The 11,029-nt window shown below is 50.9% G+C and overlaps 1 protein-coding gene across 4 annotated transcripts in view; it reads right to left on the bottom strand.

The window, feature by feature from the left end:
- Positions 1 to 701: 701 nt before the first annotated feature.
- Positions 702 to 11,029, bottom strand: part of LOC143385470 (general transcription factor II-I repeat domain-containing protein 2B-like) — a 31,816-nt gene continuing 21,488 nt past the window's right edge. For 3 of the 4 annotated variants that reach the window (XM_076840955.2, XM_076840956.2, XM_076840953.2), the window contains 8 exons: positions 9,449 to 9,526; positions 8,904 to 8,960; positions 8,345 to 8,407; positions 6,730 to 6,807; positions 5,784 to 5,867; positions 4,849 to 5,032; positions 4,553 to 4,581; positions 702 to 2,522 (listed from right to left, as the gene is read on the bottom strand). In XM_076840955.2, the coding sequence (XP_076697070.1) occupies positions 919 to 2,522; positions 4,553 to 4,581; positions 4,849 to 5,032; positions 5,784 to 5,867; positions 6,730 to 6,807; positions 8,345 to 8,407; positions 8,904 to 8,960; positions 9,449 to 9,526 (2,177 nt within the window). In that variant the 3' untranslated portion in view covers positions 702 to 918. The remainder of the gene's footprint in view (positions 2,523 to 4,552; positions 4,582 to 4,848; positions 5,033 to 5,783; positions 5,868 to 6,729; positions 6,808 to 8,344; positions 8,408 to 8,903; positions 8,961 to 9,448; positions 9,527 to 11,029) is intronic. The other variant, XM_076840954.2, reaches the window with a different exon arrangement.

Genomic DNA, 11,029 nt, shown 5'->3' with positions numbered 1-11,029 from the left:
ACCTACTGACCTCGGTCTCCCAATTATGGTTATATAAGTGGACACTGTTATTTTTAGAAAATGTTCCCTGAAGTATTTAGGGATAAATGATGTATGTAACCTTTTCTCAAATGGCTTAGTTAAAAATGTGTGTTTGTGCAGGCACAGTCACTCCTCCTGCTGACAGGCACCGATTGTAGATGAGTGGGGGGGGGGGCCCTGGGCCAAGAGGCTCATTGTGGGCTGCCGCTAACGTGGGAGCAAGAATGTTCTTCATGCTATTTTTATTTTTGAAACTTTTCCATAAATCTGAAATTATTCAAAATAAAGTTCTTTTTTTCTTTTCTCTTTTTTTTTTTTTTAAAAAAAAAAAAACCTCCAAAGCTCAGCTTATTTTGCCTTGGCTATCGGTGTCACTGGTTTGGACAGCTTCCATTTTAAGCCTGACCTTTCTTGCTTGACAGATGCAGACTGCACAGGAGGGCTAAACTCTGTAATTAGGTCACCAGCCATTCTGATGCCTGGGAATGTGTCAGGCCATGTGGGATACCATGCAAACAGGCTGGATGACCAGTGGGTATGCAAGTAGCCTCAGCAGGTCACCCATTCCTCTACCTGTTGCCTCTCTGAGGCTTGGAGATGCCAACCACAGTGCCTGGGGGGAGGGGTGGTTTAGGCTCCTGAGTGAAGCAGGCCAGGCCGGTGGAGTCACTGAGCAGAAATACAGTAAAACTTGGTTGCCTTTTACTCAACTACAGGGAAGCATAAAATGCCATACAAACAGGTATGATGCTGCAAATTACAATTCCATTTCAAAGTGGAAAAGAAAAAAACCTGGAATAATCAAAATGCTTAATAGTTCACGTCCTCCTCTTCCAGTCTCGATCCAGGGACATCCTAAGCTTCCTGCCGTGAGGCCTGGCCGGCAGCTGTCCTTCGTCACGAAGCCACGTGGAGCACGGGGTCCCACTGCGAGCTCTTCAGCTGGGAGCAGTGCTTGGTCTTGCTCAGCTTCATGATGGAGAAGAGCTGTTCGCACACATAGGTGCTGCCAAACATGGAGAGGACCCTGGCGCAGTGGCTGCGGTACCTGGGGTAGCTGCTCCAGAGGTGCCTGTAGAACTCGGGGACGCCCACCTCGTCATACTTGGCCTTCAGCGCCGAGTTGCACTGCAGGTCGATCACCTCCAGCTGCAGCTCCTCGTGCACGCTCTCGATCCCGGTGGAGAACGGGGCGCTGAAGAGCCTCAGCTCGCTCTCGTAGCGCTCGAAGTCGGACAATCGTTTCTGGAACTCCGTCTTCAGCTCCGCGATCCTGGGGACATAGTTGAGGCCGTCGCCTTGGTGTCTGGCCACCGACTTCAGCGTGGGGAAGTGGGCCAGGTTGTTCCTGGCTAGGTGCGTCTCCCAGAGGCACAGTTTGGCCAGGAAGGCGCGCAGCAAGTCGTACATCTGCGTGACAACTTGGGAATGGCCCTGGAGGGAGACGTTCAGGGTATTCAGGTGCATGGTCACGTCCACCAGGAAGGCCAGGTCCCGGATCCAGTCTTTGGAGCTCAGCTGGGGCACCGGCTTCCCTCGGGAGGACATGAAGGAGTCGATTTCCTCCAGAGACTCAAAGAACCTCTTGAGCACCAGCCCGCGGCTGAGCCACTTAATGCCGGTGTGGTAGAGGAGGCTGCCGTACTGGCTGTCCAGCTCGTAGAGCAGCGTGGTGAACTCGCCGTGGTTCAGCCCCCGGGAGCAGACCCAGTTCACCGAGTCCACCACCACGTCCATGACGTGGTCCATCTTTAGCTTCTGGGCACAGATGGACTCCGGGTGGATGATGCAGCGGACTGATTTCAGATCCGAGCCCTTGCACAGCGTGGCCACCTTGGATTTCAGTTTGGTGATGAGGCCGCTGTTGGCATCGACCATGGCGGGGGTGCCCGTGGAGGCCACGCTCACTAGTTTCGACCAGTCGATGTTGAACTTCTTAAGACTCTTCTCCACGCGCGAGAAGACCTCATTGGCGGACTTGGTGCCCGTCATGGGCACTGTATCCAGGAGCTCCTCGGACACGTCGAAGCCCGCGTCCACGCCGCGGATGAAGATGGCCAGCTGGGTGGTATTGTTGATGTCCGTGATCTCGTCGATGGCCAGGGAGTAGGCCACGAACGAGCGCAGCTTCTCGCGCAGCTTCTCCCACAAGCTGCCGGCCACGTCCTCGGCGGGCTGCTCGGTCGCACTGTCAGGGCGCCCCGCGCCGGGCAGCACCTGCTTCTGCTCAGTGGCGCCAGCCTCGGGGGAGCCCAGGAGGTATCTGCGCAGCCCCCTCTTGAGCTCGCGGAGCTTCTGGTCGCGCATGTGCTCGGTGTACTGGTCATAGTGCTTGCTGTGGTTGGTCTGGTAGTGTCGCCGCAGGTTGTACTCCTTGGACACCGACATGCTCTGCTTGCAGATGAGGCACGTGGGGATGCTCTGCTCCTCCACGAAGAAGTAGGCGCGCTCCCACTTCTCCTGGAACACGCGGCCCTCCTGGTCGATCTTCCGCTTTCCCACTTCCGGGGAGACCCGGGAGAAAAAGAAAACTAGGTCACCCTTTGACTTCATGGTACCACTGGGATCAAAGCACGATCGTGAACCGAGGGACACAGGGGCTGGGGCAGGAATGGCCCTGCAGAGGGGACGGGCACACTGCTGCCCAGTGGATACCGCCCGCTGTGGCCGGAGGGTCACGTCTCAAGAAAACCTGGGGAAGGATTTTTGTGAAACTTTCTTTATGTTTGGCGTTAAGGATGAAACCCGGCCTCGGGTTCCACCCCCTCGCAGCACCGTGACCTATAACTTCCATTTTAAAAGGTAGATATGGCTGGGGCTGGGGCAGGGGCTGGGGCAGGGGCTGGGATGGGACTGGGCCTGGGCAGGGGCTGGGTCAGGGGCTGTGGCAAGGCTGGGGCTGGGGCTGGGCCTGGGTCAGGGAGGGTCAGGGGCTGGGCTGGGGCGGGGAGGGCTTGCCTGGCATGTGTGAGACACTGGGCTGGATCCTCAGCACCCCGGTAAAAATAAACAGATGAAATAAAGGCAGGCTGCCCATCAGTAAATACAAAACAAAACAAAACATAAAAAGGCATATGGGCCAAAAAAAGGGAGCTGGGGCGGAGCTGTGGTAGAGGGCAGGCTTAGCACATGTGAGACCCTGGGTTCACTCCCCGGCACCACACACACAAAATCTTTGTTCAGAGTATAGCTATGTTTGCTACATCTGCTTCAAACAGGATGAACTGGAGTGTTATGTCTACATTTTAACCTTTTTGTAGTGCTGGGGATTGAACCAGGGATGATTTACATTGAGCTGAGTCCCCAGTTCTTTTTATTTTGAGACAGACGTCCTGATAAGTTGCTAAGGGATCTTGCTAAGTTGCTAAGGCTGACCTCAAATTTGCAATCTTCCTGCTCACCCTCCTAAATTGCTGGGATCACAGGTGTGCCCCACGACAAGTGGCCCATTTTTTTTTTAATACAAGGTTTTGCTAAATTGCTAAGGCTGACCTTGATCTTGTGATCCTCCTGCTACAGCCTCCCAAGTAGCTGGGATTAGGGGCACGTGCCACTGTGCCTTCTTGTTTGCATTTCAACATATGCTTTCTCATTTGAACACCAAGAGAACTTTGAAGTAAGGAGCAGTGAGTGCAGAAGGCCGTTTACCAGATGGCCCCAGACTTGCAGGGCTCATGCATGCACACCTGTTCCCTGTGTCGGTGTTTAGATCTAGGAGCCTGGCCCTGGGCAGGTCAGCAAGGTGCTTCCAGAGGGCACAAGGGAAGGGTTCACTGATTGAAGCCCAGCAAGTTACAGGACAGAAATCAAGTGTTGGTGGCTTGGGGCTGGGGATGGAGAGGGGAAATGACTGAAAGTGGGAGGGACGCATGTGCTGAGGGATGAGAGGGATGTTCTGATGTTGGGTGTGGTGACCTTTGCACAACTCTGGAGATGCACCCAAAGTGGTGGAGCCTCGCCTCTGAATGCTCTGGATGGAGAGCAGCAGCAGCAGCTCAGCTGTCAACGTGAGGGATGAAGGAATTCCCTAAATACAAGTGGATTTTGGGGTGGTACTGGGGTCTGAAGCCAGGGCCTTGCACAGCCTGGGCAGGTGCTTGACACTGAGTCCACTTGATGGTGTGTAAATGTTTCCTCAGTAAAGCGAGGACATCATTTGGCCGCCAGGTGAGTTTAAGGAATAGGAACATTTAAACACACAGCCTAGTTTTCAAATTTTAAATCAGGAGGCTCCCTAGTGACTGGAGAGCTTGGGAACATTGCTACACCTCCTGCTTGATCACCCTATAGGTCATGACTTCCTTGCCAGGCTGCAGGGGACATTAAAAATATTTAGCAAGTAGGGCTGGGGTCCCATGTGCCAGGCTGCAAACACACAAAAAATTTAAGCACCAGCGTCTAGAAGCTTGTGCCAGGAAAAGTGAAGTACGGATCCAAGGATCCAGCCTCCAAAACCAAAGGCCCCACGTGAGTCTCTGCCACCGGGCCAGGGTACCCCAGGCACGGCACATCCCCTCACGCAGACACTCACCATTGCTGAGCTCAAGGCCTGGAAGCGGTCTGCAGAGAGAGAGAGAGAGAGTGTGTGTGAAGGCCACTGAGCTCGCAGCCCCCATCAGCCTGCGTAGCCCGGGCAGAGGGTAGGAAGCTGAGGCAGGCTGCAGGCCAGGGCGGGGAGGCTGGCACGTGCTCACACCTCAAAGAGCAGGTGGCAAGATGCCAACCTGACCTGGAATCCCGGCAGCCCCCGGGCCATCCTCGGGCAGAGCTCCCTGGGCTGCCCCTTGGGTCCCGCACAGTCCCTGCTACGCTCGGGACTTCGCTCACCTAATGACTGTGAATTTGATGAAGTCTGCAGCCTCCAAGATCCTTCTCATAGAGGTGATCTCCAAGTAGCCGGGGGCTTTGAACACCACACCCGGGGGCATGCCGTCGATCACCACGCAGCCCGGGTTGAAGGTGATTTTCCTGTAGGGAACTTTCACAGGGAAGTCCACGCCAATCGCTTCACCTGGGACACGATGAGCAACATAAAAAGCTGAGCCTCACCTACTCTTCCCAAACCATGTTTACTCTTTTTTTTTTTTTTTTTTTTTTTTGGTAGGGGGTACTAGGGATTGAACTTGGGGGCACTCCAACACCAAACTGCATCCCTAGTACTTGTTGCTGGGATTACAGTCATATGCCAAGGTGCCTGGCACCATTCTTTATCTTTATTTGTTTTTTTTTAAATGCACTTGTAAAGTACATGTACTCTTTTTTTTTTTATTTTTTTTAAGATAGAGAGAGAGGAGAGAGAGAGAGAGAGAATTTTTTAATATTTATTTTTTAGTGTTTGGCGGACACAACATCTTTCTTTGTATGTGGTGCTGAGGATCGAACCCAGGCCGCACGCATGCCAGGCGAGCGCGCTACTGCTTGAGCCACATCCCCAGCCCCCCATTCTTTATCTTTAATGTCAGGATTTAAAACTCCTCCTTGAATGAGACCCTTGGTGACTAGCTATTGCTACTTTATTCTCCAGTAGTACATGGAAAAGCTCTTTGGTTACAAATACACACTGACAGGCTGGGATGTAGCTCGATGCACAGTGTGCACAGGTCCCTGTTCCCAATCCCCAGCACACAAAAAAAGACACCATCAACAACAAAAGAGAATACTGACTGATTCTGATCACAGCTTTTTCACAGATCAATTTCTTATAAGACATTCTTTTAAAAAGAAGCATTTCAAGCATATAAATAGTTGATATAAAAACTTACCAAATTTTCGGCTAAAGAGGTCATTGACTTGTTCTCGTAGCTGTTTAGTCTTTTCAATGCTTGATAATTTTTCCTTCTCATTATCTAAAAATAATTAAGTAAATAAATAATCCAAGGTTATTAGTATATTTTTCCCCCAAGAAAGCTGCTGAGAAAATGCCCACTAGCACTTCACCTGATTTATTGATCAGTTTACTTTCACCAGTAATCAGGCATTTTGGAAACTTGTAAATAAAGTCACTACAGACAATAGAGAATTTTCCAGACTATAATCCTGTATAGACACAATCCATACTACTTTTAGGGAATATTTTCAATATCACACAAGACAAGAATGTGAACTCTCACTACCACTCTTCAATAATTAGAAATCTTAACTAGTAGAAACTGTAGCCAAAGCAATACAACAAGAAAAAGGAATAAGAGATAGTAGGACCAGAAGAAACTATTTTTCAATGTTAACATTTTATTCTATTTGATTTTAAATAACTAAAACAATCACATGGTTTAAATTATATGCGATTTTAAAATAGTATATAGAAATCCCTACCTCAGCTCTCAGTTTCTTACCCTAGAGGAACTATCTTATTAGATTCTTTGCTATCTTTCCAGATACATATTTCAACACATTTAGAACAAAAGATTATTTAATGATGGGTAGTAAATAAATTACACCTCTGTGGCCAATTCCAATTCAATGACAGCTGGTACTTGAAGTTCCTACCCTATCCTGGCAAAACTATAGTCCCAGTAATCAAAATAGGAGTGCACTTGGTGTGTGGTGATCTGCACTATTTTATATTCCTGAATTGTTGTTCCTTAGAGGTCAGGGTGAACTAATAAGCAAAAATCAACAGCTCCAAAAGACTAATCTGTGTCATAAAACAGTGAAGACAGAATGGAAGGTACAGTACAAATTATGATAAAGTGAGATCAATGTCCTTACCTGGAATTGCCACCTGTACAATCTTAAGATCTTCAACACCAGCTGCAGAATTTGTAATACTGAATGAATTTGTGTTTCCTTAAGAAAGAAATCATAGACAATAATGCCATTTTGACTCTTTTTTTTAAATATACTTTTTTAAAGTTGTAGATGGATGGACACAATAGCCTTATTTTATTTATTTATTTGATGTGGTGCTGAAGATTGAACCCAGTGCCTCAAGGCAGGCAGGTGCCCCATCACTGAGCCACAACTCCAGCCCAACAAGGACTCCCTGAGCTGACTGCTCACCTGCCTTAGAAGCTAGTTTACAACTCATCAGGCTCCACAGACCATGAGTCACCAGCATGATCCTTGTCAGAGGACAAGAGCCCACGTACAGATGGACTTCCCAGTGCTCCAACCCTCCACAGACGTATGCTCAATAGGGGCTAAGTTATTCAGCAAATAACGCATGGCTAATTCTTATTTAAAAAAAAAAAACAAAAAACCCGCAAGTACCTCCTGTCTGTCTAGCACGTGCTGAGGCCTGTGCTTGAGGGACAGCTGCGAGGTCCCCAAGAGCCAAAGCCTAGCACACAGCCGCCCTGGAGAATGTTTTCCACGGGCCCCCACTTAAGTTAGTGCTGGGAGCTGTGATGCAGCTCAGTTGTCAGCACTTGCTTAGCAAGCGCAAAGCCCTGGGTTCCGCCCCCATTGAGTGTAAAAAAATGAAAAATAATGAATAAATACGTAAGTGTGGGACTTGGATCTTGACATTCAATTTTGTTCCTTCCGTTCTTAAAAGTACATTGAGGAAAACATCCACGTGTCCACCAAAAGGTGTGGGGGCCAACTGTGATGTATCCATGCAATGAAATATTTTTCAGCCTTAAAAAGGAAAGAAGCTAAAAAAATAAAATAAAAATGTGGGGGAGGGAAAAATTTTGACACATGGTACCACGTGGATGAACCCCGAGGACAGACATTAGTGACAGCAGACAGACACGCTGCTTAGTCACATTTACATGGGAAATCTGGGACAGCGAGGTTCAGAGCGAGGGAGCCCGAGCTGGAGGCCATGAGGGGCTGGCCAGGGGAACGGGCAGCTGCTTCATGGCGTGTCTGGGGTGATGGAGAGGTTCCCCTTCTTCCTTTTGAGGTGTTGGGGTGAAACCCAGGGCGTTGAGCATGGTGAGGGCAGCGGATCTGAAGGCACCCGTGGGTAGGAAGCTCGTGGGTCACGTGGACACCTTGCAGGCCCTGCCGATGCTCTGGGTCACCAGCCGACCGACTCGGGCCTGGTGACACCGAATGCCAATGCGCTAGCAGCACAGTCACCCAGTGGAAACCGCAGGGGTCCCGGTGGCCAGGATAGGAAGCAGCCCCCATGCTCTGGAGGAATCTGACCCCGAGACACTAGGCCCAACCCCCGTCCTCTCGCCTGCGCCTGGCCCCCAGCCATCCTCCCTGCCCAGGGCTGGTGCCACAGTGCGTGGCCTGGCTGTGCTGTCCACAGTGCCCAGGGGCTCCGGGTGGGCTGCCTGGACAAGCCCCGTCTCAGTGTCCTACAGTCTTCCCCGGAAGCCCTTTGGGAAGAATGAAGACCACGTGTGGCCACGACGAGGCTTCTCACCTTCGACCTTCACGTGGCCTTTGGGGTCCTCGTTTGTGTCTGCACAGACCAGTTGGGCAGACTCTGGAAAGGAAAATGTCTAAAATGACCTTCACTATTTAGTGAGCCCCGGGTGTCCCCATGGTCCCGTCTCCCTGGGCAACATGGGGCTGATCCCGGCATCTAGAGTGTCTTCCATGCATCGTCCACATGGGGAAATGGAACTGTCCAGGGGACAGTATAGGATCCCCTCCTAAGGGCTCATCTTATAAAGGGACTTCCCCCCGAGTCCTCCTGAGCAGAAGACGGATAAAATCCTACCTGGCTAGACATTAGACACTAGCTCCCCAAACTCAGGCTCTTTTAGCAGGACTGGCCTAAAATTATACTGATTCTTACTAAAGACAGAAAGGCTAGCACTCAACACAAGCCATGGACTTGGCACTGTACTGTAGGTATGTGGCACGTCACCTCTGGGGGAAATGTGTGAAGGGACCTGGGACCTCTCTGGGGAAGGAGGATGGGGAGGGAGAAGGGGAGGGAGGACTTTAAAAAAGAGAAAATGCTTCATTCTTCTAACCTTCCATTGGTAATCCCGTTTCCATTTCTTCATTGCTTGTGGAAGAACAGTCACCTTCTGAAAGGAAAAAGAAAACAATGACCAAGGGAGAGATGCAAATTTAAAAAGAAGCCATCGGCCAGGTGGGGTGGTGCACGCTGGTGATCCCAGAGGCTCAGGAGGATCACAAGTTCAAGGCCAGCGTCAGCAACTTAGTGAGACTTGTCTCCAAATTAAAAAAATAAAAAGAGCTGGGGATGTGACTCAGTGGTAAAGTGTCCTGGGGTTCAATCCAAAAATCAAAAAAAGAGAGAGAGAGAGAGGATTGGGTGGTGAGTGGGAAGTATTTTGGAACACAGAGAATATTTCACAATGAACTCAAGCGAAACGCCCTGAGGCACCTCCACGCTGTACACTTAGGGGAAATCAGGCCCATCTTTGAGGTCAGGCTATTCACCCGCGTGGCCGCACGCTGGGTCCTAGGTCAGCAAACACGGGCCTCCACTCCTCTGCCTGCCGTTCAGAGGGGGCGATTACGATTCACCACCTCACACAGGGGTCGGTACCTGGCACGTGGTGCTGGCAGTAGCAGGGGTCCTCTGACTCCTTCTTGACGGACACAGCTTCTGCCTTCAGGGAAATCCCTGTGAGTGCAAGGAGACCCAAGGTTAGGTGGGGGTCAAGGCCACCGGGTAACTCCACACTGTGGGGGACTCGCTGGAGGGCACACGGCATCATTTGTTGGGCCTCCATTTTTGGAGGCTCCTAGTGCTGAGTAACTTTGTGTTTTTCTCGTGTTAATCTGTCTTCTGCTACTGAAGCTTCAGCCATGAACCTAGTGATGGGAAGGTGTTTCTTCCCTTGCTGGCATTTTAGCCTGAATGGTTTTCATTTCAAACATGCACAGTATTTGTAATAAACTTTTTTAAATACATTTTTTAGATGTTGATGGACCTCTGTTTTACTCATTTATTTACATGTGGTGCTGAGGATCGAACCCAGGGCCTCACACGTGCTAGGCAAGTGCTCTGCCACGGAGCCACGACCCCAGCCCCGGTAGTAAAGTTTTTAAAGTTCCAAGTTATCAGACACTTTTATTAGACAATTCTAATAAAAGCAATCGATAAACCTGTGTGTTCTAGCTCTGCTGCCAAGAAAAATTCCTTTCTAATTGACCCAGGGCCCTGAAACCCGCTTGACAGTGAGTGTCTGAGATGCTGATAGAAACAAGCTCATTCAACCAAGAGAGGAAGGGAAGGGAGGAGGGCAGGAGGGAGGTGAATGCAAAACTGTAGCCTTTGCACAAATATCCCAGGGGGAAAGACTGAGGCCTGCTCTCAGATCCACTCTCGCTGCACGGTGGAACCCTCAGCGGAAAGTCACATGATACTGACAGGGAACAGAATTTGCTCAGTCGAACCACATCTCCAAGGAGAGGCCTCGACTAAGGAGGCCCACGTCCAGGCAGGTGGGGAGGAGGAGGCAGCAGAGGTGGGGCCAGGGTCCCTCGGCCTGGGGAGACCCGACTGTGGGGAGCAAGGTCTGAGACTGGGGTCTCGGATGACCTTGTGCCTGTGGCATGCTTGGTGCCCGGGAAAGTCTCTGTGCAAGGGTGCAGGGTGCCAAACTGCTGTGTCCAGGGCCTGCAGGAGGAGGCTCTGAGCTGGAGTCTCATCAGCCCAACCTTGACCTCAGGCACAGCTCCTGGGAACAGAGGGACTTCCTGCTCGTCAACCACAGTGCTTCACCAGCTCCCTGCTCCTGAATCTGCCCGCGTGGCAGTAACTCCAACAATGGGCTTCCTTGAGAGGCGCACAAGCTCTGGACATTGCACACTGCGACTGTCCACACAGCTGGGACAAGCCACCCACTGTTGCTAGCTCTGTAGCTTTCGTGACGCTTGACAGTCAATCTCCCAGCTGATGGTGAGACACACATGACGGCTGGCGTCACCCTGAGGCCGGCTTCTCCAGCAGAGCAGCGCTCAGCTCCGCCTGAGCCCAGCTGTCATCTGTGCCTGAAAGTCTCTACTTTCTCGTCCCCCTTCTCCCCTCGCCGGAATCTGCTACTGGCCACGTCGTTCACCGCAGCCGACAGGCTCCACTCCCACTGCGGGTCCTCCTGGATCTCAGAGGAGCCTGTCCCGC

This window comes from Callospermophilus lateralis, chromosome 19 (assembly GCF_048772815.1).
Source record: "Callospermophilus lateralis isolate mCalLat2 chromosome 19, mCalLat2.hap1, whole genome shotgun sequence".
Taxonomy (NCBI): Eukaryota; Metazoa; Chordata; class Mammalia; order Rodentia; family Sciuridae; genus Callospermophilus; species Callospermophilus lateralis.
The sequence above is the reverse complement of the archived record's forward strand: the minus strand, read 5'-3'. Positions and strand labels throughout refer to the sequence as shown.